Raw genomic sequence first — 27584 nt, forward strand, 5'->3', positions numbered from 1 at the left:
AACGACCATGTGAGATAGGTATTACTGGGCCACTTGATGGATTATAAAACTGGCTCAGTAAGGTTAAATAACTTGCCCAAGGACACAGAGTTTAGACATGGCAGAAATCAAGATGAGTTTGGAATGTCAGTCCTGCCTTCCCCCAGTCTCCAGGGCCAAGAGGGAATTCTAAGCACCGGGTGCCCCAGATTACATGCTGTTTTGCCCCCACTCTGTGCTTCCATCAGAACGTATGCATGGTGGATCCAGGAGTCTGTGTCCCTCCCACCTTCCATGCCCACAGCTTCACCACCACCACCTGCCCTGAGACCAGCAGGACTCTCTCACCACCTCTTCGTCTGTGTTTGAGAGTTACTGTATGAAGCCTGGATGTCCAGGATCAGCACCTGGATTTGTATTTGGACACCCCCTATTCTAACCCCAACTCTTACCTTTGCTAATTTCTACAACTCTTCTACTGGGGGCTTTGGAACTAGCATCAATCATCAATAATTCTCCTTATACCCTTCGCCTCTCCTTTGCATTTTGAATGTACTCCCTAACTCTATTACATGTTTTGTAATGGCAGCACCATTGGGTGGGCCGATCAGCTATGGGACTCTTCTATGCCATGTTGCTTGTTTGGTTAAGTAACTAGCCCCAGGTCATACCCTTAGTGACAGGCAGATCTCAACTCAGATACGTGTAACTGAACCACATAACTCGGTCTACCAGCACAGTAAGTTCCTGTTGTGTTCTCCAGTGAAATGATGATACTTCTACGTAATTGACTCTCTTTGGAGGACTCTGTTCTTGGCATTTCTCTCAAGTGGTGGTGGTTTCCATTCCAATAGCCCTTACCTACTAGGCTAGCATAAGATGGGTGTCCTCCTTGATCAGTATGGCTGCTTCCAGATCATTCTGCTCTAAACCAAATTTGAATTGCTAATCATCAGACCCCTCTCCCTTCTTATTGCAATCCTCTAGTGATCTCCAGGCCCTCCCTCTAATTGACTGAAGAGTAGGACCCAGCTCCTCATCACTGTCTGCAACACGACTCTCCTCCAGTTCTTGGTAACGTTAACACCTACACAGGTAACACTTCCAATGTCCTGGTCTCCTGGTTCCTTTAATAGCTTTGTCTTCTACTTAAGACCCTCACTTACATATTATTACTGTAGAAGATGTCACTAAGGGAACTAAAGTCCTTCAAGTCTATTTCAAATGTCCTATTTTTGATTCATGACTTCCTATTTTTCCAGTTCACTGTGGCGTCCGAACAAAAACTTTTCCACAGCCCCGGGACCTACAATCCACTGATCCTTGTGCCCACACTAAGTATGCTCTTGCCACAGGCTATTTGTACTTGGGGTTTGCTCTCCCCCACCCAATACCTACAGGGTTCACTCCTCTGTTTCCTCAAAGCTTTGCCCTAGCATCATCCTTTGCCATGGTCTATTATGTAAAAGTGCCCTTCCTCCGACATTGTTCCTTGTGGATTACTTGTCTCAAGGTACTTATCACTAAAATAGTACATATTTTCCTTTTTATTCATTCCTCTGGGATGGAAGCTGTATGTGGGCAGGGAATCTTCTTCACTAAAACCCACTGTCTCCAACCGGGCTTGGCACATGCATGGTTATCAACGTTGGTTGGTTGAAAAAAAAAAAATAGGCTAGGGCTGCATTTTAGACACAGGTCAGATAGACTAGAAAGTTCCTCCTTCCCATTATTCTGTGTCCTTTCAAGATAAACCACAGTTGTGAGACCTGTTGAGTTAGTGGCTTTTATGAGGGTGTGGGGGAGATCTCAGGAAAGGAACCTGACCAAACACCCCAGATATGAGTAACTGGCAATATAGTACCAATTAAAAATTTGAAAACAGATGAAAAATCAGATGGGTTGCTGATCTCCTGAAACCACAAAACTCTTGCTCATTGCTATTCTTTCCTTTCTCTTCCTTCCGATTGTAATCCCCTTCTCTTCCCTTGTTCTATGTACCTATTTTCCTTCCCACTTTCCCTCCCTCCATCCTGCCTTGCCTCTCATTTTCTTACGTCTTACTCCTTGACCCCTTTTCTCCTCTCCTTAGCTTTCTCAAAGAACAAAGCAAATTATTTTTTGGAAAGAATTTTAATTTCCAAGGTGTGGGAAAAATGAAATTGTCCCCTTTCCTGAGGTTCCCTTGAGCATCCTGTGCTTTAATGAAATAAATGGCCTGAAGGAAGACATAGTGAGTAGAGGTCGGTTGGTGGGGCTGTCCGTGCTTGGGTTCCCTCTCTTCCTCCTAATTTGGCCTCAGCAGCTCTAGGGGGATGGGCAGAGCAGGGCAAACTTCTCACTGGTCCCTTGTCCTGTGCTACTTGTGAAATAGAAATAAATGACAGCCTAGAGATTCTGAAGAAATTTGAAGGAAGAGGGAGGAAAAAACCCCTCTTGATAGTGAATCCTGAAGCTGGTAGAGAAACACTTCTCTTCTGAATGCCAAGTTTTAATTTCGATGTGTGCATTGGCTTAGGGGGGAGCCCGGTTTCTCTCTCTCTCCTCAATGAATTAACCTAGAATAGTTGCAAATGGTAGAACCAGGGGACAGGTCTGATGGTAGAGTACCCCCCACCCCACCAGTGGGAAGCAAACGTGTCAGGATAGGACACTGCAGACAATCTGGCAGTCTTTGATGGGAGATGTATGGAACAGTGTGGAAAGAACAAGGAACTTTGGTTTCAGGTGTACTGTACTTGAGTTCAAATCCTTGCTGGACTACTTTCTATCTTGGAAACCTTGGCAAATAGGGCTTGACTGCTTTGTGGTTTAGTTTCCTCTTCTGTCAAATGGAGATCCCAGTCCCTACTTGACTGGGTTGCATAAGGACTGGAGATGATGCATAGTAATTATGACCATGATGATTAGCATGAATTTGGGTATTTACTAGATGACAGACATTGTGCTAAGTGTACACGTTGGCTCACAAAAGTGCCTAGAACGATGCTTGGCACATAATGGGCATTTGATACATTTTAAGTTGATTTTTATCCAGCACTGCCTAGGGCTAAGAAAATGACAGGGGATATGAACTTTGAAGACATATGAATATTTCATGTCCCTTCTCTACTGTGCAATGGAAAAGTTTCAGCTTCCCTGGAACCTCGATAGAAAAAGAAGTATTCATCAAATGGTTTAGTTTATGGCTGCATAAAGAAACAACTCCAAAATCTCAGTGGCTTTACCCAACAAAGTTATATTTCTCATTTACCCTACAAGTCTAACGGGGTCTACCTGGGGTTCTGTTCATCATTGTCACTCAGAGCCCTTGGCAGATGAACGTTCCATCTTGACCTCTGTTTCCACAATTACCAATACAGGAAAAAGGGGGGCTGGTATAGAGAAGCAGTAACTAAATACTATGCAGAAGTAACCCATATCTCTTTGGCTCACATTTGTTTGGCCAAAGCAAGCCATTTGGCCACATATAAGCCGAATGTGGTGGAGGAATGCCATCTACCATGCGTATATTCAAGGAGAACCAAAATACTTGTGGATAGCCCAATGGCCATGGACCCTAATGATCACCACAGAAGGGCATGCTCTGGATGGTGAACATCATCAATGTTCTCTTTACACAAAAGGGATAATAAGAGCCACCATGAGCTGAGTGCCTATTACGTGATAGTTACCGTGCCAGGTACTTTCCATTCATGTATCCGTTAATCCTCCCAAGAAGGTCTTAATAATCTCCATATTATAATGTAGAAACTAGGGCTCAGGGAGTTTGACTTACAAAGACTTAATAGTATTAAGTACTCGATTTGTAGGGAAAGCTTTCAAAAAGAGGCCTGCACCAGGACACTATGGAACTGATTTCTAGCTCTGCTTCTTAATTTTTGAAATCTGAGCACGTACCAGAATGGCAAATGGGTTTGAGGGTCAGCTCTGACAGATTCGAGTTGGCTGCTAGAGAACTGTCATCAGAAGACTCTCTAATGGGAAGGAGTGATGTGATTGATGAAGAATGTCTTCTCTGGGCACAGGAGTGGGGGTGGCAGCATGGCAAACAGATGTTTGTCATCTCTGGGCATTTTTCTTGTCTTTGGGTTTCTGCTACGTTCACTTATGAAACAAGGTTAATAAAACCATATCGGAATAAAGATATGAGCCTGGCCAAGATAATTTCTTGATGTCTTGAGAAGGCACCAAAGCTTCTCTTGCTGGTGCATATATTCCCACTTGCTTTATGCATAGTGTTTCCTCCTGTAGTCACGAAAATCCATTAGTATGTATGGGCCGGGGTTGGGGAAGGGAACGCAACAGATTGTCATTGAAAACGAAGGAGAGCAGAGCTGGAGGCCTCTGGTAGGAAGGATGAATCATTTATTGGCACTTAAGGATGCCAATCATCACTGCCCTACCAAACATCCGTGAGCTGGATATATGCTCCTGGTCTATAATTCCAAGGGCTGTATTTCTCTGGGAGTGATAGGCTGGGGAGGCCTGAATCCTCAGACAGAAATGCCTCATCTTTTCAGCAGTGATGGGAAGAATACAGCAATAATTTTTCTCAAGGTAGACAGGATATACTAATGAGGGTCCCAGTGGGAAATTGCTAGCACACTCCAAGGGTTTTTTTCAAAGAGCTTGTAATGAAGATTCTATTTACAGAGACGTCCTTAGGATTAAGGGGACCAACAGGGACTAGGGAGACCGTCAGTGATTAGCAGCCCCTGGCAGGTCTGAAGCCACAACTAGAAGGGAAGGCGTTCCTGGAGTCTGTGAGTGCCGAGGCCAAACAGAAGGGCGGTTCAACTCTCCGTGGCTCTTGTAACTCGGCTGCTGCCCAGACGACTGCCCCACAGGCAGAGAGAGGGTGGGGGTAATGCCCAGAATGTTCTCTCATCTGCTGACATCCTGTTAGAGGGCAAGGGAGCCAGGGTGGTACAGACCCCTTGGACCCTGCAGCAGGGCAGAGAGGGGTGAATTATGGCTTGAAAAGGACCAACGGAGAAGGCCCAGCACACAAGAACAGACACACGAGCTAGAATACTCCAGAGTCTGAGAGTTACGTCAGAGTTGACCAGGGAGGCATGGGGAGCCCTGAGATGTAGGGAACCACCTCTATCTTCGTTTGCAGGGCTAGGGCACCAGCCCGAGAGAAGCAATTTTGAAGCGCAGCAAAACTTAAACCTATTTTCCTGGGCCTAAACTCTTGGGGAAAATGGCTATTTATTTTTAGGTGATAACTTAATGTTTTCCCTTACTTTTTTTTTTTTAAATGTTTGTTTTTGAGAGGGAGAGACTGTGCAAGCCAGGGAGGGGCAGAGAGAGAGATAGGGAGACAGAGAATCTGAAGCAGGCCGCAAGCTCTGAGCTGTCAGCACAGAGACTGACATGGGGCTTGAACCCACGAACCGTGAGATCATTACCCAAGCCGAGGTCTGATGCTTAACCAGCTGAGACACCCAGGCCGCCCCAATACTTTGCCTTATTTTAGGAAAGGTTTCTTGTGAACATGTCTGCCTCTATCCTTGAGGCTGAGGCAAAAGAAGAGAAGTGTTTTTGATCCAGTTTGGGTTAGAAGTTGAAGCAGAGATGATACGTGGTCTCGGACTGGCCCAAGTGAGGGAGCCCAAAAGTCTCCCCAAAATCCCTCAAGGGGAAGCCTGGGACCCGCATAAATGACAGCGATAATCCTCTGAGAGTTCTTTCTGTTGTGCATGCCTTGGAAGATTTATCTTCTCTGCTCTTTAACAAAGGAGACTCTTCCAGGCCACCAATCAGATAGATAGCCTCTGCTTCTAATGCTGTTGTTGTTGTCATGGAAACCCATCCCAGCTTCTGGGCCAGAACCGGGGACAGTCAGGTTTTCTTCTTTGCTCAGAACCCACTCCCCTCCCAAAAGCCAAACGCCCCCTCCAACCTCAGATTAGATGCCCCCATGAGGGCAGAAGAGAAGCCTTACAACTGCATTGCCCAGTAGGGCAGACTAGAGCCACATGTGGTCGTTTAAATTTTAAATGAAATTAAATTAAAAAATTGAGGTCTTAGGGTGCCTGGGTGGCTCAGTCGGGGAAGCGTCCAACTTCAGCTCAGGTTATGATCTTCATAGTTGGTGAGTTCAAGCCCTGCATTGGGCTCTGTGCTGATAGCTCAGAGCCTGGAATCTGCTTCGGATTCAGTTTGTCTGTCTGTCTGTCTGTCTGTCTCTCTCTCTCTCTCTCTCTCTCTCTCTCTGCCCCTCCCTGGCTTGTGCTGTCTCTCCCTCTCAAAAATAAACATTAAGAAAATTAAAAATTTAACTTCTGAAGCACACTAGATACATTGCTTGTCATGGCCCTGGATGGGCAGGGATGGCCAACAGGATTCAAAAGCTGTCTTCACCAGTGGAATCCTCTCCTTGATAACAGGTGACCCTGTCTGGGCTTGTACAGTTTTCTTGTGCAGCCAGCAAGAGAGTGATAATTACAGCCTGTGTTTATTTAGTCCTTGACATGTGTAAAACAGTGTGCTAAGGGTTCATAATACATTGTCATTTAATTGCCACACAGCCCTGACAAAGACACTATTATTATCTTCACGTTAACGGTGCAGAAACTGAGGTCCAGAGAAATTGACCGTACAACTACTAGCCTATCATACGAAATTGCCAACCTTCAGCCATTTTTGATTCAACCTCCTAGTGAATGGCAGAGCCAGGGTTCAAATCGAGATCCAAAGACTATGCAAGTTCAGTGTGGCTGAGCCTCTGTACGGGACCACCTTGAGACCTACATCATCAGGCTCTAAAGGATTCAGTGAAATAATGTTTGTTCTGTGCCTGATACCCAGTGGGGCTCATGGGAAGTTCGTTGTTTTTGGTTTTAACTTCGTTCTGTTAGTCTCAGTCTCTAGGAAGGTAGAACGCAGCTGTCTGAGCAGATGTGACCAGTGTGATGGGGAAGGGATGGCACATTGCCATTTACCAGATCTCCTCCCAGGGACCTGGAACCGCTTCTCTTCCTCACCAAGCCCGCCCATGCCCGCCTCTTCCCACGTGTCTGCATCAGGGCATCTCTCCTGCCTCGATCCCAGGGGAGGGTGATGGACATGGGCTCTTCCTGTTCCCTATGCCCTTAGCAGCCTAGCAGATACACTTCATCAACAGACCCGTCCCCTAGAGACCTCAGAAGTCACTGGAAGGCTGGAGGTGGACCCGAGGGGCTTGCTGCTGCTCTGAGTATGTCAGGTGGTTACCTAAGCTCTGCCTAACCTCCTGCCTGCTGGAACTCTGTTCTCATGATTGTTTCTGGCAAGAAGCCAGGTGCAAAACTCCTCCCGATTTTATTTGGCAAGAGGGGGGCGAAGTGCCCCCTGGCTGAGTGCCCTGCTCTTTGGGTGGGGCTTTAGGACTTGGGAGTAATTTCCCTCCATAGGAGGAAATTTTGTGTCTCAAAAGCAGTAGTATAGTGTTGGCTGGATAATGAAAATAGGAGGCGCCTGGTTAGATTTGAATTGCAGGTAAGCAATAGATAATTGTTCAGGATGGGTATATAGGATACAATATTGGGGACACATTTCCAGTAAAAAATTTTTGCTGTTTATCTGAAATCAAATCGACCTGGACATCCCGCGTGTTATCTTGCAACCTTAGAATAGTTGGGTTTCTGTCTACCCTTCGGCTGCTAGATCACTTATGATGATGTTAAGGACACTTGGGAATAAGGGGGCGGGGGGGGGGGGGGGGGGGGGGGGGGGGGGGGGGAAGACCTGTGTCGAGTTTTGCCAGCTGCTCCCTGGAGTCATAGTCGTAGCTCCCTGTGAAGTGATTTAGACTCCAGGTTCTCAAAACATGGTCCCTGGACCAGCATTGTCAGCATCACCTGGTACTTGGTAGAAATGCAAATGCAAATTGCATGTCTTGCCCCAGACCTCGGAATCAGACGCTCAGTGGTGGGGTCAGCAGTGTTGTCTGACAAGCCCTCTGGGTGGTGCTGACACAGCTTGAGATCCACAAGTGTAGCCCCTGAGCAAGAGCCTTAGCAATCAGGCAGACCTGGGCTTGAAATCCAGTCCCACCATTTATTGGCTGGGTCAACCTGGCATAATTACTCAACCTCTCTGAGCCTCTGTTTCTTCTGAAACAAAATAGAACTAGAATACCTTATTAAGGGATATATTAAGGATTAAATTATATATTAAGAAAGATGACCCATGGTGCCTGTCACTGTAAGAACGCACGAAACGATTACTCTTGGTTTTACCCTACAAATGGAGGTCCAGTCGTGCCCTGAGATAAGTTCAGTGGTCAGTATGGCAAGCCCTCATTACAGGGAAGATCTCTGTTTGCTCAGTTCAAACAAGGCTTTCATTTTCAGGAATTCAGTTTCCATGAGTCCTGTGGAGGGAGGAAGGAGTTAGGAGGAAAGGCAGGGAGCAGGGCAGGAGGACCAGCATCCAGTGGGGATTGGTTTCCTGACCCACGGACAGACCCAGCGTGGAGGGTCACATTCACTTAATTCCCCTTTCAGTGCTCGGTCGAGGACAGTTGTCCAAAAGGCAGGGTTTTTACAAAATTTTTTTTGAATTTTGTGTAGAAAGGTAAGGGGGAGGAGGTCCTGAGGGGATGACACATGGGGAGAGCTACAGAGGAAGGACCTTTAGCACATTTGAGTATGTTTCAAAGGGCAAGTCTGGGGCCTCCCATGATCAGTCTAGACCAGGGTTTCTCTGCTTTGGCTCTACTGACTTTTTGCATCAGATACTGCTTTGTTGTGGGGCTCTCTTATGCATGTGGAACAGCATCCCCAAACCTCTACCTATGAGATGCCAGCAGCCACTCTCACACTCCCTCACAGTGGTGACAGTCAAAAGTGTGTCCAGACTTTGCCAAATGTCCTAGGGGCAAAAGGGACTTGGGGTGACAAATGTCCCTGGGCTGAGAACCACCAGTCTAGAGAATATATTTAAGAACACTCATGCAAACAATTTAACAGCTACCATTTATTGAGCATTTATTATTTCCAACCCCCATGCTGATAATTACAAGGTAGGTCTTACTACCTATATTTTAGTTGATGAAACTGAGGCTCAGATATTTTGAGGCTCAGATATTTAAAGCTATGGCCCTAAACCCCACAGCCAGTAGTTCAGGGCTTGTGATTGACGTTGGTCTAACTCCAAAGCTTACCTAGTTCATGGCTGCAACATTCTCTCTGACTAGAAAATGAAGGATTTCTTTTCTTCAAGGAAACTCTTCTCACATCAACTCAAATCCGAAAATATTTATTGAGACACCATGAGAATTTGCAAGAGAAACCTAAGATGGTGCTCCTGTCTAGGAGTGTTGAGGACCGATGTCACTGGAGGGGGGTGGTCATGGTTCCTACACCACAGTGAAAGAAAAAAAAATGACAGGGTCCCACTTGGGGCCAAAATGAATACTTCTAGAGCCAGAACTCTGAACTGGATGCCTTTCGTGTATGGCTGTTAAACGTGTCCTTGCACTGCCAACTCTGACAATATAAAGAAGGAGAATTGAAGCCTTGAGGTTCATAGGGTCTACCAGCCACGCATCCTAGGAAACATCAACTCTCTTGCCTTGGGGTGGGCTGTGGGTGGGTTCGAGCTAGACACTCTGCCATCTTCTTTTTGGCTCTCTGCAGGAACTCTACTTTTCCTCTTTCCCTTCTCATTGCAGTGTACTCATAGGCTTTGAGCTTACTGTAGTAATCAGAGAATTTGTTGTAGAGGATGGAAATTGGCATCCCATTGAGGATAATCCCAAATGCAATGCAGAGGAAGGCAAAAAACCTGCCCAGGATGGTCTCTGGGTACATGTCTCCATAGCCCACAGTGGAGATGCTCACCTGTATAGGAAGGAAAGTGGGAGAGAATGGTTAGCACTGTGATGGAGGAGAAGACAGAGAACGGGGCAGGAAAATGTCCTCTGTCTCCCTGAAGGTACATGTGGGTCATGTAACAGCTCCTGCAGAACCAGCTTTAGGAGGTACCAGTAGGTCTGCCTGTAGGACCTGAATCATGGAAAGAAGACCACCTGTGGAGCTGGAAGTCTTGGGCTTAAATTCTGGCTACTATAAATATTCTTATACACAATATAGAGGAGATCACAGCTGCTTTATAGGGTTGTAAAGAGCATGTAAGATACCTTGTGTAAAGTTCCTGGTGTAGCATGGGCTCAATAAATGTTGGTCTCTGCCTCCCCTCAGAGGGGCCAACTTGGGGACTGGGGGCCCTGGGTTTGCCTACGTGATAGGCAGTTCGGGAAGAGCTCAGGCTTAGAGTCTGTCAGACGTGAGTCCAAGTCCTAACTTTGACCCTTTCCCACGGAGTACCCGTGGGTAAAACATTCAGTCTCTAAGCCTTGGTTTCTTCATCTAAAACAGGAAGATAGAGACACCTGGATGGCTCGGTTGGTTGAGTGTCGGACTTCAGCTCAAGTCATGATCTTGTGGTTCCTGAGTTCGAGCCCCACATCGGGCTCGCTGCTACCAGTGTAGAGCCTGCATAGGATCCTCTGTATTGGTCTCTTTCTGCCTCTACCCTGCTTGCGCTCTCTCAAAAACTAATACTAAAAAAAAAATAAAATAGGATAATCCCTAACACTGAGGATTCTCCTGAAGACTAAAGAAGAGGAATACAGAGCACTTAACACAGTGTCAGGCACACAAAAGGCATTCGCCAACCTTCTCTGGAGACAATTATAATACTTCTCAAAGTTATTATGTCGTTCAAATGAGATATTATAGATGAAGGTGCTTTAATTGCAAATGTCTGGAGAAACACTCTCATTATTTTGCAAAAGGGCTTTTGTAAGACATCACAGACCAAAAATATGTTCACCCTGCATGAAATCTTTCCCATCACTCTTGCACACTGCTTTAAATTCCACTAATTAGAGATTTATTTAGGTTAACAAGCTTCTGTTTTAAAATGCAGATACCCGTGGGACTAGTTATCAGTCAGTGTAGCCAGAGAAAACCTGGGAAAATCTCTTGGGGGCCTGTGTTTTAAGCCTCATGTACTGAGTCTCTTTCTGGTCCCCAGACTGATGGCTAAATTACTAGAAGCCTTTTAGGCAGGGCTGTTGAGTCCTTGCAAAAAAACTGTGCATTGCACAACTGCAGGGGGCACTGTTTGCTTCATCAATTTGTGGTGTTGCCATGATTTTCTAGCAGACGGTAGTAAGACATAGTTAGCCCATGGACCCATGCTTGCACAGTGTTTAGCTTAGAAATGTAAGCATTTTTGTTTTGATGATGTAAGGGTTGGCCTGAACTTAGGACAAGTGTGACTGATTAGTTAGAAGGGAATGAAGAAGTGGGCCAGCTGGGAAAATCTGGTGGCATTAATGATAGCCACAGCATCCTCCAGACCATACAAAGTGAAAGCTTGACTTCCTCTCTGGGGTAGGTGATAGACAACCTCTCACTGCTCTATCTCCAGTGGGAGACCTGCTGAGGGTGGGCCTCCCCTTCCCATGGGGGTGGAATGCAAGCAAGCATCTAAGAGAGGCAGGCTGGTGTGGATCACCTTAAGGAAATAGAGACGGCATGAGGCTATGTGGCTCTGAATCCACCTCCCAGTGGAGTGTAGACCAATGGGCTATGGAAACGGGCTCCTGCTTGACACCTGCCTAAGGCGGGGGGGACAAAGGGTGGAGGGCACTCTGGCTCCAGGAGAGAATCTCCTTTGTCAGCTTTGTACAGCAAAGGGTGATAAGAGGCAGTGGTAGAGTGAGAGCGTGGGTGAATCTCGAAGTGTGTGTGGGTGCGTGTGTGCGTGTGTCTACATGTGTGTGTCCGGTCACTGGCCACGCCCTAAGGAAAAGAATCTGAGTCAGGTCTCTGTCCAGATACATGAACTGAACCCTGGCTTTCATATGTCATTAACCGCAGCGCTCCTACCTCTGTAAGACTGTTGAGTCACTCAGTCTACTTGCCCTGGAGGAGGCTGACAGGGAGTCTGGGGGCAGGGCTGAGTGACACTAAGGGGTAGCTCAGGACAGGAAGCATCCTCGAAAGGTGAGAGCACAGGCTTTGAGGTGAACTGGTTCCTCAAGGGTGCAAGACAGGGGGCAAAGGGCTAGGAGCATACCGAGGGAGATAATTGAGACAAAGTGCCTATTTTTTTTTTTCATTTATATATTTTTAAAGTTTGAGAGCATGTGTGAGCAGGGGAGGGGTAGAGAAAGAGGGTGAGAGAGAATCCCAAGCAGGCTGTGTGCTGTCAGTATGGAGCCCAATGCAGGGCTCAAACTCATGAACCCTAAGATCAAGACCTGAGCCGAGATCGAGAGTTGGATGCCTGACTGAGCCACCCAGGCACCTATTTTAAACTTCTGATCAATCCCTACCCTGGCTTTCTTGCACTTCCAACCTCAACTTCAGTTTTTTGTTTTGGCTGAACTTTGAGTGAAGAGTCAAAAGCAAAGAGAATTGGCTTAAGGAAGATTAAATATTTGATGTGAATATGGTAAAAATATTTTTGTATATCTTGGATCTCTATGTTTAGAGAAAAGATATCTTCTGCTAGGAGGCTCTGTATGACTGGTCCCGAAGAATTTGTTCAAAATGGATAGCGTATCTTTATATTGTCTGTTTTGTGGATACTTCGACTCAACCAGTTGACCTGGTTTGTGCTCCTTGGCTCCAAGAGGAATGCAGAATTCCTTGGCTTTGGGGGACTTGTCTCCCTGTTCCTCAGACCAAACCCGTTTCTCCCTGAATGAATATTAAAAATTGAAGGCCCTAGACTGATACATAACATCTCACAGTGAGTTCTCACATTAGCAGGAGTTGGGTTTGGAAATGTGACCAACATTCCTGCAATCCATCTGAGATTCCTGAAAACATTGGCTGGCTCAGCCCTCTGTAAACTGGAAACTTAGCAGTGGAAGGCTTACATATTTTCCCTAGCCTTTGGGTCCCAAAAGCCAGAACTTAACCTTCCTCCAGAAATGTCCCCTATTAATCAGCAAATACTGGCCTCCTAAACACGACAAGGAAGACAAGCATCCAGTTTTTCTCTGAAACTTTAGAACAGCTACATGGGAATTTCTCCTCCAACAAGGAATGTTTGTTTCCTTCATAACGAAGGAGGCATAGATGAAATCTCGGCACCTGGTAATCCATCCATCTAGGAATTATGATCCCAGGAAACATAACTGATTTTTCAAAATAATGAGCACCCCTTTCAGCGTTCCCAGGCAATCTGAGGTAGTAAGGACTAATGGTTCCTGGCTAAAAATAGTACATACCTCAATGCTTGTTGTCCTTGAAAGGATTTAGTTCAAAGGCCATACGAAGCCTATCCATGCTGCTGTTGCCACAAATACCTTAGGAATTCCTCTTTGGATTATAATCTGCACAGAGGATTCAGTGGCACGACCTTGAAATAAGTGGTCTTAGCCACCTGGAGGGTTAACGCTAGGTGCCAATCTTAGACTCAGGGGTCTCAACTCTCTTTTAAAATACCAAAGGTGAAGAGCTGGCACCATTACAAAGAAGTAAACGGACATGTCTCAGTCTCCGGAGATAATGGCTCCGTGGAATTCAAAGAATGTTTTGATGGGTGGAAGCATTGTTAGAATGAGGTCATGGGTGAGGAGAGGACCTTGGAGAGAACAGCCAGCCTCATCTGTCCACTGAGGTCTTGACATGTATGTCAATTGCACAGTAAGGAGGAAGTATGCAAAAAGCTAAGGCAAATGTGGGATCTATGCATGTCGCGATAGAAAGGTACACAGTGATGCTGGCGTCCTCCACATCTTCTGTTTACTTGCTACTTTGCCCTCTACAACTCCATCGTGTCCCACTCAAGTCCTATTGGCCCTCAGGAGGATCCTAAGTCAAAGACCTTCTAAGGAGGGGGTCACCCCAGAGTCAGGAGTCTATAGGAGCAGAAGTCCTAAAAGTGCCTCACAGCCTTGGCCCCAGTGACTATGGCCCCTCCTGTGCCATTTCTGAAGCAGCTACAACGACACCGCCTCCTTTTACTGCTGCCTGTGCCAGACGTGTACCCACCGTCTCTCAGTCCCAAGTGCGACACCCCTCTGTACTCTTTCCTGTAGTCTTGCTGCTTGGGAGTCCACAAACTGCATTTCCCAGACTCCCTTGCTCGCTGTTTTCTGGTTGTGCTCTGCTAGTGAGAGGCTGTTGGCACACTGGAGGCGGATGAGGAGGTAAGTAAGGGTCTCCGCTCCTGCTTCTGATTTTTGTCCTCATCCTTCAATACAGCAGACAGATGTAGCTCATGCATCTTTTAGCACATGGGACACAAACCTCATGGTGTCATCCTAGGAGTTCCTCAGTAGCTCCTTCTCTGTACTTCCGGTTCCTTCTATTTGGCCCCCCAGTCCTAGGGCTGACAGCTAGTTGATGGAGTAACCACTTTTTGGGTTATCTTTGTTTGCCCGTGTTGTTCTTCCAGACTTCTAAACACCTGTGTATCTATAACCCTGTATCAAATTGCCTCTGTTTAAAATATCTACTTTTCTTGGTTTCTTGGTTTTCCTGATTGTAACTTGACTGATGCACCTTCCAAAGGGGTCTTCTTAAAAGCCAGCCATCACTCCGTAAAAAAAAAAAAAAAAAAAAAAAAAAAAAAAGGAAATCTCAGTGACCTTGTAAGGGCCACCTATTTGCAAGGAAATGATAGTGTACTTTGGGAAAACAAAGATAGGAGCAAGGTCTCTGTGGCACCATTATCTGTTCCCTCAGCTAGACATACATTTTCTTTTTGAAGAGTTTTTGTTAGCTTATGAAGGAGTGAGTTCATGACATGGTTTCCTGTTGGGTATCTCTAGCTTTAACTCACTCTTGAAGCCCAGAAGGAAATGGCCTGTTGAACAGTCCAGTGCCCTCTTCTGCTTTAAAACATGGCCACATCGGAGACCAATGATGACCGCTTCATCAGAGAGCTGACTGTTCTTGCTGAGTGTGCCATGCATCTCCCACACCCAGGCAGCCCAGAGAGCCCCCGACATGGCTGGAACTGCTCAAGGTGGGCATCCCTTTATCTTGAGATGTGGAAGCTCTCCTGGGAGAGAACAGTTGACCCCTATGTATGTCGTGGGGTTTCTCTTCTCTTCAGTAGAGAGGGAATCACTTCTATTTTCCCCCCAAAGAATCTGCAAGCAAAGGTTATGGCTTCTACATGATAAAGACTATCAACTAGACAGATGTGGTAGCTTGTATTTCTTGTGGATTTGCTATGGGTTAGCATTTTACATATGTTTCTTATTACACGAGTGCTTACAAATAATCTTCATTTGACAGACGAGTGGGAGGGGACTATCTTGTATCCTAATGCACGAGCATTTGCAGACATGAATGGCCATGAGGGATTTGTTTTGCAGCTGTAGAAGTATTCACAATCATGAAAACTATTGTATTCCTCTTAAAACCTTGAGTTGAATTACAGAGGAAGGTTGTAGGATCCTTGGCATAGAGAGAGGGAAGATTATGAACAGCAAGTCAGATTCTGGGGCTGTCTGAAAGTACTAAAAACACATGGATGAATGGCTTAGAGAATCTGTCTCCAGTGTGGTTGAATATACGTGGAACACAGCACTGCATTCTGGAAGAAAATCTCAATTATGTTTTTCTTCATCTTTAAATCTTCCACGTGTGAGTGCATATTTTCCAATGTGTAATAATATATCTGAGCAGTAAAATCTTCCTACAGGAGAATGATTGTATTAGTGACCTAATTTGTTTTTAATTACAGTATAGCTGATGCATAATGTTACATTACTTTCAGGTAAACAACACAGCAATTCGATAAGTCTATACGTTATGCCCTGCTCACCATCTGTCAGCATACAACCCAATTACAATACTACTGATGACAGTCCCTCCCTGTGCTGTGCCCTTCATCCTTGTCATTTAAGGATTCCGTAACTGGAAACCTGGGTCTCCTACTCCCTTTCACCCATTTTACCCCTTCCCCTACCACCCTGCCCTCTGGCAACCATTAGTTTGTTCTATTGATGGATCTGTTGCTGCTTTTCTGTTTGTTCATTCGTTTCAGTTTTTAGGATCCCACATATAAGTGAAATCAGGTGGCATTTGTGGTCTGCATCTGATTTATTTCCCTTAGCATATTGCCCTCTAAGTCCGTTGGTGTTGTTGCAAATGGCAAGATCTCATTGGTTTTTTTATGAATGAGTAATATTCCCATTGTGTGTGAGTGTGTATGCATGTGTATGTAGACACACACATCTTCTTTATCCATTCATCTATTGATGGACACTGGTGCTGCTTCCGTAATTTGGCTATTGTAAATAATGCAGTGATGAACAAAGGTGTTCATAGATCTTCACAAATTAGTGTTTTTGGAGAACCTGGGGGTGCTTGGGAGCCTCAGTTGGTTGAGCGTCTGACTCTTGATTTCGGCTCAGGTCATGATCCCAGGGTTGTGGTATTGAGCCCCACATCAGGCTCTATGCTGAGCTTGGAGGCTGCTTAAGGTTCGTTCTCTTTCTCTTTCTCTCTCTCTCTCTCTCTCTCTCTCTCTCTCTCTCTCTCTCTCTTCTTCCCCTGATTGCATGCAAGCATGCTATCTTTCTCTAAAATTAAAAAAAAAAATTTAATGTTTATTTTTGAGAGAGAAAGGGTGGGGGACAGGGTGAAAGAGAGAGGGAGGCACAGAATCTGAAGCACGCTCCAGGCTCTGAGCTATCAGCACAGAGCCTGACACAGGGGTTCAAACCCACAAACTATGAGATCATGACCTGAGTCAAAGTTGGATGCTCAACTAACTGAGCACCCAGGCACCCCAGTGTTTTCATTTTTTTTGGATAGTGAATTTCCTGGGTTATACAATATTCCTACATTTCATTAGTAACCTCCATACTGTTTTCCACAATGACTGTACCAATTTACATTCCTACCAACAGTGCATGAGGCTTTTTTCTTCTCTTTGCCAACTCTTGTTATTTCTTGTCTTTTCGATTCTAGCCATTCTGAACAGGTGTGAGGTGATATCACATGGTGGTTTTCATTTGCATTTCCCTGATGATAAGTGATATTGAGTATTTTTTCATGTGTCTGTTGGCCATCTGGATGTCTCCTTTGGAAAAATGTCCATTCAGTGGGCCTAATTCTTCATAGCTTCCTGTGTCTAAGCTCTTGGCCACAGAACTTATCAATGCTTCCCTACACTGGGTGGGCTAACCTGGTCTGCTCTTGGACTCTGAGTTTGGCTTTGTGACTGGCCTTGACCAGTGGGTTGAGCAAAGGACAGTGCTCACATGATTGAGTCTACATTCTCCCTCTTGCACAGGGCCATGGCCATGAGTCCATGCCTGCTGGAGAATCGAGGAGATATGGTCTCCTCTCCTCTTTGATCTCAGCTGTCAGCCAGTTGATCATAAGACCTATGAGTGACTGGCACCAGCCCAAATGAGAAAAACCTTCTAGTTGAATCCAGCCTAAATTGCTGACAGGCAAACTCCTAGCCAAATAGATGTCTGACATTTGAGACCATTAAGTTTTGGGTAGTTTGTGATGCATCATTATTATAGCCATGAGTAACCTAATTTGTGCATAGCATAAATAACCTAATTTGGGCATAGCTGGAATACACATTTATCATGGGCATGTGCTGAAAAAATTTTAAATCATGAGATGTATGATCAATAAGAGGCTTGGAGACAACTGGATCAGAGCTACTTTGAGGATTCCATTTCTTACTCTCTTCTCTGTTGAGTCATGTCTATAGAGACGGGTTTCTTCGCATTGTTCAAATTTCAGCTGAATGTCATTTTTCTCCAGTGGGGCTTCTCTATCAAAGGTAGATTCTGCTGCGCACGCCCCCCCCCCCCCCCCCCCCCGCCAGGTCTCTCTCTATCCTATTATGCAAGACACATCAGTATCTGAAATGATACATTCTCTTTCTCCTTTGGAATGTAAACTCCATGAGGGAAAGAAGTTCCTATTGTGAATCTCACAAAGAATTCATCTACATGTTGTCTCTCTCTCTACTGGGCATTTACATCAGGAAACGAGAGGTTTTGTCTACATAATTTTGACAGCATTCTTTTCTCTTTGCTCTACGGAGAATATGGGCCCTTGATACACGATACGGAATGTCACCACAAGTATAGCGAAGCATCTGCTTGATCTGTATTGTCCGGGGGCACAGAGCAGTCTTTAAATGTTCAAGGGGGATTGTTCTTAATGTTTTCATAGGTTAGTGTGCAAACAAATGCATTAGTCATAAGGATTTTTACTAGTCTACCAAATTCTCAGAGAAGAAATGCACAAAGGCCATTGGGAAAATGTGCAAATTTTGGCCTGTGAAAACAGTGCCGGATGGAGATAATGGCCACAAATAAAACTCACATTGGCCAAAGCAATAATTGGTAAAATGTGTTACAGATAAAAACCAAATGATGATTCAATTTTTACGGTAAAATTAAGGGAAAACACTAATTTTGACTAACATAATTTGAGTTAACATAAAAGGGATAATTTGAAGGGTTTGAGTGTCATTGTACATTAAACAGATCAAGAAATTAGATGCAATCAATAGGCATGCCCTCCGGGGAATTTTTTAGAAAGAGAAATCATAAGCAATTGAATTTTTATGAGTTTTTAGATTAATATACAAAGTCCTAAAAAGTTTTGTGGGTTAAAGGTAAAGTATCAAAGCGTCCCCCAGGCCTCGCCTGTATATATGGGAGTCTTCTAAGATACTTGGATGGATGGAGACCTAGACTCTCAGACTTAGTAGCATATCATCAGCATGTGGATTTGCCCTTTCCTCTTCCTGCTTTTCTCAGCTCCAAAGTAAATGTCATTTACTGGGGACCAATCATCCTCCATCAGCTCTATCTGTACACATGGTTTATCTATGGCGACGACCTTTTGTCACTTGGAATGTCATCACAGGTGTGGCACTGGGCTAGCTCATGGGGAAGAGCCTCACGCCATCCCTGTTACAAAAGAAGCCCCCCAAATCCTGTTGGACATGTGAGTGCTCTGTTTTTCAGTGACAGAAGACTCACTGAGTTGTAGAGCTCGGTAGCCACCCCATTTTAGAGACCAGAAAACTGAGGACGGAGAGTAAGGGAGTGAGGTTTCATAATTACTTAGGGACACAGTTTATTACTAGCAGATCGGGGACTAGGATCCAAATCTCCCATCTTGCTGAACTACAATACTAGCAGCCCTGGGCTGGTTCATCTCAGAAATCCGCCCCAGACTGTGGGTTCTACCATACCCAATATTAGTGTTGAAAATACCTAGTTCCTCACATGGAAAAACCTGGTGACATTTGCCTAATGTTTTTAAGGGCATTACAAACCACCTACTCTTAAAAAAAAAAGGAAATCACACACCCAGTTCTTCCCTCTCTGTACAAATGTCAACTTGTCAATCAGCATTTCCAGTGATTTAGGGATTTTCTGGGGATTTAGCCTAGCACACCAAAAATACAGATGCTTGAGTAAATGGCCTAAGAGACTACCAAAAGGCAAATACTAAAGGAAACAGCAAAAATAAAAGACTACTAATTAGGCCAGGCCTGGGGCAGATGTAACGGTTGAAAGGGAGAATGCTGGGTGCAGGAAAGGAATGGGTTTATTGTGGGAGGGGCGTGGGTTTCAGTCCTCACTCTGCTAGTTCAGCTGTACGTCTACACCCAAACCCTCTCAGTTCCTCTAGCTGTAGAGCGGGGCAAGAATGCTAGATCCTAAAGGAACTTGAGTGCTACTGGAGCAAATTTCAGTTGTAGGTGCTTCTTTCCACATTCTGATTGGGCCAAAACCAGAGGGATTTCAGTTAGTTAGGGTGGACGCTGGCCGGCTGGGTCTCCCCTTTCCCTGGCATAAACGTACAGTTTGCTTTTTGCTTCAAATCTGAAGCCACTTCCAACGTCCTCTTAAACAAAAAACCCAGCGATCGTAGCCACTTGACAGGGTTGCAATACTGAAATAAGATAAACTCTGCAAACCGCTTAGGACCACAGGTGTTCTGTAAGTGGCGAGTAACAAGAATGACGATGACGAATGGTCCCCCTTAGGGGGGCAACAAGGAAACCTTCGTAAAATCAGCCTGTCCAGGGACTCAAGATGAAACCTAGATTTGGAGGTGCCCGGGACGAAAGTCAAATTCCGTGACTTACTCAAAGACTGTGCCTTTCCAACTCCGCGACAGCCACCCCGGTTTTCGTTAGTTGGAGGCGGCGAAGGCACGGATGGGGGTGGGGAGGGGAGCAGCGGCGCTTAAGCAAGGCAGGGGACAGGTCAGGGCACGAGGCTGAAGGCAGGCAGGCGGCTGATGACCCGGGAGGGGGGCGGGGGCCCGCTACTCACCGCGGCCCACCACCAGGCGTGCGGGATGCTGGTGAAGTTGGTGTTGGGCACGTCGTGCTCCACGGAGTAGACGGCCGCCGAGAAGGTGAAGATGCCCATGGTGATGAAAAGCATGAGGCAGCCCACCTGCTGGTAGCATTGGCGCAGCGTGAAGCCGAAGGCGCGCAGGCCCGTGGAGTGGCGGGCCAGCTTGAGGATGCGCAGGACGCGCATCAGGCGCATGACGCGCAGCACCTGGCCCACCTTGCCCACGCGGCCCACCGTCTCCAGCTCGTGCTCCCGCGGCGCGCCCTTGCTGCGCGCCTGGTCCTCGCCCGTGAGGCACTCGAGCAGCAGCTGCAGGTAGAGCGGCAGGATGGCCACCAGGTCCACCAGGTTGAGGGCGCTGCGCGCGAAGCGCCGCAGGTCGGGCGTGGAGGCGAGGCGCAGCAGGAACTCGAGCGTGAAGAAGGCGATGCACAGCATCTCCACGTGCTCCAGGATGGGCCGCGGGTCGCCGCCGCCCGCGCCCTGCGCCGCCCGGTGCTGCATCTCCTCCACGGTGTTGAGCGCCAGCGCCACGACGGACACGAGCACGAAGAGGCTGGAGGCCACCCCGATGGCCTTGGCGGCCACGGACGAGAAGGGCTTCTCCAGAAGGTTCCAGAGGCGGCGGCGCTGCGGCCCGTAGAAGCGCATGTCGCGGAAGAGCTCCTCGGCCTCCTCGGCCTGCGCCTGCGCGCGCAGCTCGCGCTGGATCTTGAGCTGGTCGCTGAGCTCGTCGCGCCGCTCCTCGAAGCAGATGCGGCAGCAGCGCGGCGTGTACTTGAGCCGCACGCCCCAGTAGCCCAGCTCCTCCAGGAAGCAGCGCGGGCACAGCTCGTCGCGCACCAGCAGCACGCCCGACGCGTAGAAGTTGTAGACGAGCTGGAAGACGGCCGGGTCGCGGTCGAAGAAGTACTCGTCCGTCTGCTCCTCGTAGTCGTCGCACAGGCCGAGCTGGCGGCTGCGGCTGGTGGACGTGGCCAGGCGGCCCAGGCGCGTCTTGGGGTAGCAGGCCAGCTCGCAGCAGTCCAGCCGGTAGCTCTGGCCGCCCACGTTCACGTTCAGGGTGGACGACGCGGCGGGAGGGGCGGCGCGGCTGTCGGGCTGCGCGCCGGGGGCGGCCTCCAGCCGCCCGTCCTCCTCGCCTGGGTCGTCCTTCAGCTCGTCCTCCTCCCCCCCATCGTCGTCCTCCTCGATGTAGTAGTTATAGTTGCCCTCGGTCCACGGCGGGATGCTGGCCAGGGAGCCGGAGCGGGCCCCCACCGAGCAGACGCTCCTGCGGTGCTGGCTGCTCCCGGCCTGGGGCGCGTCCCCGCTCTCTGTAGTATTCCAGGGCCTGTAGCCCCACGACCGCCGCCTCTCGCTCTGCTTCAGCATGGCTGCGGCAGGTGCACCCCCTGCTCTGCCTGGGGACTGCCACCGGGAGGATGGATCCCAACCCCTGCTCTGTCTGAGAGGGGCCTGCACCAGACGACCAACGTGCCCAGCCCAGCCCTGGGGGAACTCACCAGACGCAGGCAGATGGCTGATGACTGCTGCTCTAATCTTGCTGATAGGGAAGCAGCAAGTGTTAGGAGGGATTTAGAGCCTCTTAGCCACTTTCCTCCCCCCTCTCCCTGCCCTGCCTGACGTAGGGGTTGACTACGTGGTCTTAAATCTGTAGATAATCAGAAGGCGGCAGAGGTTATTGCCAATAAAAATGTCGCCAATCCTCAGGCCCGCCCTCAGGAAGTGCTCAGCGAGTTTGGACCCCGGGGGAATCCGTGAATTAGCTGTAGTTGCACGGATGGCTGTGTTTTGGTCTAACTGATGGAATTGGAGCCCCTGTGATCAAGGAAAGAGACGGCAGCAGAATGCTCAAAGCGAGTTGGTCACAAGTCTGTCTTCTACTCCGTGTAGCCCCTTGTTTAGATCACCTAAGACCTGGAATGTTTCCCAGGCTCTTTCTGTCACACGATCACAGTCGTGTTTCCCAATGGGTTCTGCCTAGCAGCCTTGCCCTACTGGATTTCCGTTGGCCTGTTTCTCTGCCTCTTTCCCTTCCTTCTCTTGAATGGTAAGAACATATTTCCAGAAAGAATCCAGGACTGGTGGGTACATGTTCTTGCAGCCCTGCTTAGCTGCTGTGTTAGGCCATATGTAAAGGTGGCCAGACTTTATTCCGAGGAAAAGGTCTGGATCGTTTTCCCAAACCTCAGTTAAAATTTTTTTTAGGTTTCTTTCCATGGATCAAGTAACGTGCTAAAGGCTGGGGATGGAAACCCGATGGAGACACAGTTGCTCACGGTTTTGTAGGTGATGGAAACAGGCGAGCCCAGCTAAAGAGTGGGTGGCAGAGAAAAGGAAGAGACTGGTTTTGAGCAGGGAATTTGTTTTTAAATTCAATTTATGTTGACTAGCTCATGGTTATGGTTAAAAAAAAAATTCAAAAGGCACAGGGTACCTGGGTGGCTCAGTCAGTTGAGCATCTCTTGATCTCAGCTTGGTTGTTGATCTCAGGGTTCTGAGTTCAAGCTCCCTGGGGGGCTCCACACTGGGTATGAAGCGTACCTACAAAAATAAATTCAAAAGATACAAAGGTGCATTACAGTGGACAGTTTCTCTTTCCCAAACCAAACTTCTAGTTACCACATGTGCCACTGAAGAAGCCACCACTGTTACTCATCCAGAATACTTTTTGATTGTTCTTTCAGAACTATTCTAAACAAATACAAGCTAAATCCTATCTCCATCTGCCATCTGAAAATCTTTATATTATCAACACAAATCATAGTACTCTCTACACATTGCTTTTTCCAATTAACCATGTGTCTCAGAGGTGTTTTTATGTGTGAACATAGATGTCTGCCTAATTTTGAAAATAGTCTGACAGTGATAAACATTCAGATGGTTTTATATATTTGCTCTTATGAACAATGGCGCAGCAAATAACCCTGTCATGGGCGTTACTTTATATGTGTTTACAATGTGTAGGAAGGATCACAAAGAAATCTGATCAGATGGGGGCAGAACAAATTGGACAGATACCTTGGGGAAAGATTGAAAATGACATCATCTTGGGGCGCCTGGGTGGCGCAGTCGGTTAAGCGTCCGACTTCAGCCAGGTCACGATCTCGCGCTCCGTGAGTTCGAGCCCCGCGTCGGGCTCTGGGCTGATGGCTCGGAGCCTGGAGCATGTTTCTGATTCTGTGTCTCCCTCTCTCTGCCCCTCCCCCGTTCATGCTCTGTCTCTCTCTGTCCCAAAAAAAAAAAAAAAAAAAAAAACGTTGAAAATGACATCATCTTATACATACATGGAACGATCAGGGTTATTTAAAATAATATTCTGTCCAATAGGAATGTGTGGGCCTTATTTGGAATTCTGATTCAAACAAAAAGCTTAAAACATTTTTGAGACCACTGGAAATTTGATTTGATGATATTTAGGAACTGTTAGAATGCTTTATGCGGGTGCACCTGGGTGGCTCAGTCAGTTGAGTGTCTGACTTTGGCTGAGGGCATGATCTCACTGCTGGTAAGTTCGAGCCTTGCATTAGGCTCCCTGCTGGCAGCTCAGAGCCTAGAGCCTGCTTCAGATTCTGTATCTCCCTCTGTGTCTGTCCCTCCCCTGGTGGTGCTCTGTCTCAAAAATAAATAAACATTAAAAAAAAGAATAAGGAATGCTTTTATGATAATGGTCTTGTCATGTAGAAGCGAAAGGCTGTGTATCTTTTATACAAACATACTGAGGTATGTATGGATGGAGTGATTGGATACCTGAGATTTGCTTCAAGATAATATAGGAGAGAGAAAGTGGGTGGGCATTGCGTTGAGTCGGGGCACCTGGGTGGTTTAGTTGGTTAAGTGTCCAACTCTTGATTTCAGTTCTGGTCATGATCTCACGGGTTAGTGAGTTCGAGCCCCACATGGGGCTTTGCACTGACAGCAGAGAGCCTGCTTGGGATTCTCTCTCTCCCTCTCTCCCTCTCTCCCTCTCTCCCCCTCCCCCCCCCTCCCCCCCCCCCCCCCCCCCCCCCCCCCCCTCCCCCCCCCCCCCCCCCCCCCCCCCCCCCCCCCCCCCCCCCCCCCCCCTCTCCCTCTCTCCCCCTCCCCTACATGTGTATGTGCTTGCTCGCACTCTCAAAACTTAACAAAAAACTGGCTGTGAGTCAGTAACTGCTGAGTGATGGGAATATAGAGTTTCGTTATGCTGCTCTCCTTTTGTATGTGTTTGAATTTCTTCATAATCAGGTTTTAAAAAGACACATAAAGGATACATTGTTAGAGGTGGAATTGGCAGGTCCAAGACCCCACGTTTGCAATTCTGATCAATGATGCCAATGTCCCTGCTAACAATATTACTAATTTAAAACTCATCATCACACTTCTTCAGCTCTGCCCATTTTATAGGTGAAAAATGACATGTGGGATCATTTTTTTTTTAATTTGTAAATGTTTGTTTATTTTTGAGCTACAGAGCCAGGGAGGGGCAGAAAGAGAGGGGGTGAGAGGATCCAAAGGAGCCTCTGCACTGATAGCAAGGAGCCCAACATGGGGCTGGAACCCACGAACCTAATCGTGACTTGCGTTAAAGTCAGCCGCTTAACCGACTGAGCCACCCAAGCACCCCTGACACGTGGGATAATTTTAATTTGTATTTCTCTTACTGTGAATGCAGTTTGGCACCTCTTCATGTCATTAGCCATATTTTTTTGCTGTGTTTCTTACTGATTTGTGGGAGAGCTTTCTACATTCTGAGAATAGACCCTTTGGTGGGGGCTTTATGGTTTGCAATTTTATCCTTCGGTGGGTTTTTTTCCCCCGTGTAAATTGTTTATTTGAAGACTTCTCAGTGTTGTGTCCTATTAGGAAAGTCTTTGCCACTCTGTAATTTCTAAGAATTTTCTTCTTAGGGTTTTACTTCTCACAATTAAGGATTTGATCTGTCAAGAATTAATTTTGATGTAAAGAGTGAGATACGGACCCAACTCTGTTTTCCAGATTTTATCCACATGTCCCAACACATTAACTGAATGATTTCTCTTTTCCTCACTGGTGTATAATGCTATCTTCATCATGTAGTTCAGTTTTGATTATGCCTTATGGTTGTTGGGCCAGGTAGCAGTTTCTACAGGGTCCGCACCTGCTCTCGCTGTTAACCTTTCAATAAGCCTCAAATCTACAAGCTTAAGATAACACCTAAGCAGTCCTAGCCTTTAAGTTCATAAATGCACTTCTAGTGTTCTCTTACTAGCATACGATATATTTTTTTAAGGTAAATTTTTTTTAGTGTTTATTTTTGAGAGACAAAGCACTTGTGGGGGAGGGGCAGAGAGAGAGGGAGTCACAGAATCCAAAGCAGGATCCAGGCTCTGAGCTGTCAGCACAAAGCCCACCATGGGGCTCAAACTCAGGAACTCTGAGCTCATGACCTGAGCCGAAGTCAGACACTTTACCACCCGAGCCTCCCAGGCACCCCTTTCTGACATAGAGTATTAGTGTTGTCTCTCCATTTGCACCACGAACTGCTTTCTGGTTTTATCTCTTCTTTATATTGTGCTCCGTTCTGTCAACAAGTACCTTTTCTCTTCCGAATCGATCGTACTACTAGAAAAAATTACCACTGTTTTCATAGTTCTCATTTCCTCTCTTTCCATTGTGGTCATCGACCGCTTCTTACCTAAGCTCTCAACATCGTCGTGGCTTTAGTACTGAAAAGCAGGAGAGGTGGTCATGTTTGTAGGACCTCTCAAAGCTAAACACAACATAACCATGTCGTGGACGGAGGTGGATACCCTTGTTGGGCCCCCCGGAATGGTCTCTTACCCCTCAAATGCGTCTCTCGGTGTGGGCGTGTCGCTTGGACTTCACCCTTGGATTTTACCTTTGCAAGGGGGACGGTCACCATACCTGGAAATGCTTTCTACCAAAGAGAACTGTCCAAAAAAAGAACACGTGTGTTCCTAAAGTGATGAGTTCCTCCTCCTTGAATGCGTTCAAGAAGCTGCAGGGCAGAGGGAAACCTGTATGATCTTCAGGCTGGCTTCTGCCTTGAAATGACTCATATTCCAACTCTTTCCTCGAGGATTCATTTGCCCTGAATTCCCTTCTGCCTTTCTTCTCCTACAATCCTTGCCCTTCAGAAGTGAGCTCAGACATCACCCTCCTCTTGGAGCAGTCCTTCTCTGACACCGCTCTGTTTCCTCAAGGTAGGTTAGCTGCTCCTTTTCGGTGTTTCCATTTAAGGTAACACACATCACTAACATAGAATGTGAGGCACTTACTTTAATGAAGAGAGACTTAAACATTTTCCCATTAGGAAGTTTTAGAAGTGCATTAGAGAAAAATTTTAAAAATCGAGTAGAGCGCTAATCACCAGTACAACAATAATAGCATGCCCAGATTCTGAACTGTAGTAATGCTTACAACAACCTGTTGTGCTATTCCTGTTTTATAGGTAAGAAAACAGGGAAGTTAAATGACTAACTTGTGAGTGCACAGCAAGTAAATGGTAGAGCTGGGTTTTGTTCCGGACTAACCAGGCTAACCAACAGGTTGCAAAATAGCATATACATAAACACCACCTACAGTGTCATCAACCAAAGACAATTACTGTTAATATTTTAACCTGTGTCTTTCCATTCAATTACACACACACACACACACACACACACACGGATATATATATTTAACCTGGTCGTGATCATATTGAACATAAAATTATATATCCTACTGTCTTCATTCAGCATTTTCACAGGAGCAATTTTAAGCAATTTTTAAAATGTTTTATTTATATTTGAGAGACAGAGAGACAGCAGACGAGCAGGGGAGGGGCAGGAGCGAGGGAGACAGAATCCGAAGCAGGCTCCAGGGTCTGACCTGTTAGCACAGACCCAGACGCCGGGCTGAGATCATGACCAGAGCCGGAGTCGGATGCTTCACCAGCTGAGCCAGACAGGTGCCCCAGAAGCATTTTTGATGAAAAAAAAAAAAAAGCCTTTGTAAGCATTATTTTAAAGGCTACAAAATGCTCTGTATTTTGGCTGTGTCATCTGTAACTAAACCAAATCTCTCTTATGGAAATAAATATGTTTTAGTATTCTATTATAAGTAACGATAAAAATAGGTTTGAGAGCTTTTTGTTGTTGTTGTTCTTAAGGGTTTTGTTTTTGTTTTTGTTTTTTGTATTCTGAGTAATTCTTTGAGACCGTTTGGCTAGATTTTTTTTTTACACCATTCTCTTTCAATATGGAGGCTTCCCATGTGCTGCTGGTCCTGACGTTTGTTCTTCTGA

General features: G+C 46.5%; 1 protein-coding gene across 1 annotated transcript; it reads right to left on the reverse strand.

The window, feature by feature from the left end:
- Positions 1–8818: 8818 nt before the first annotated feature.
- KCNV2 (potassium voltage-gated channel modifier subfamily V member 2) lies at positions 8819–21706 on the reverse strand. Its single transcript, XM_049644499.1, has 2 exons — positions 20288–21706; positions 8819–9815 (listed from the first exon to the last, which is right to left on the reverse strand). The coding sequence occupies exons 1-2, from the start codon at positions 21686–21688 to the stop codon at positions 9534–9536; spliced, it is 1683 nt and encodes a 560-aa protein (XP_049500456.1). The 5' UTR covers positions 21689–21706; the 3' UTR covers positions 8819–9533.
- Between the last annotated feature and the right edge of the window lie 5878 nt (positions 21707–27584).

This window comes from Panthera uncia, chromosome D4, assembly GCF_023721935.1.
Source record: "Panthera uncia isolate 11264 chromosome D4, Puncia_PCG_1.0, whole genome shotgun sequence".
Classification (NCBI taxonomy): Eukaryota; Metazoa; Chordata; class Mammalia; order Carnivora; family Felidae; genus Panthera; species Panthera uncia.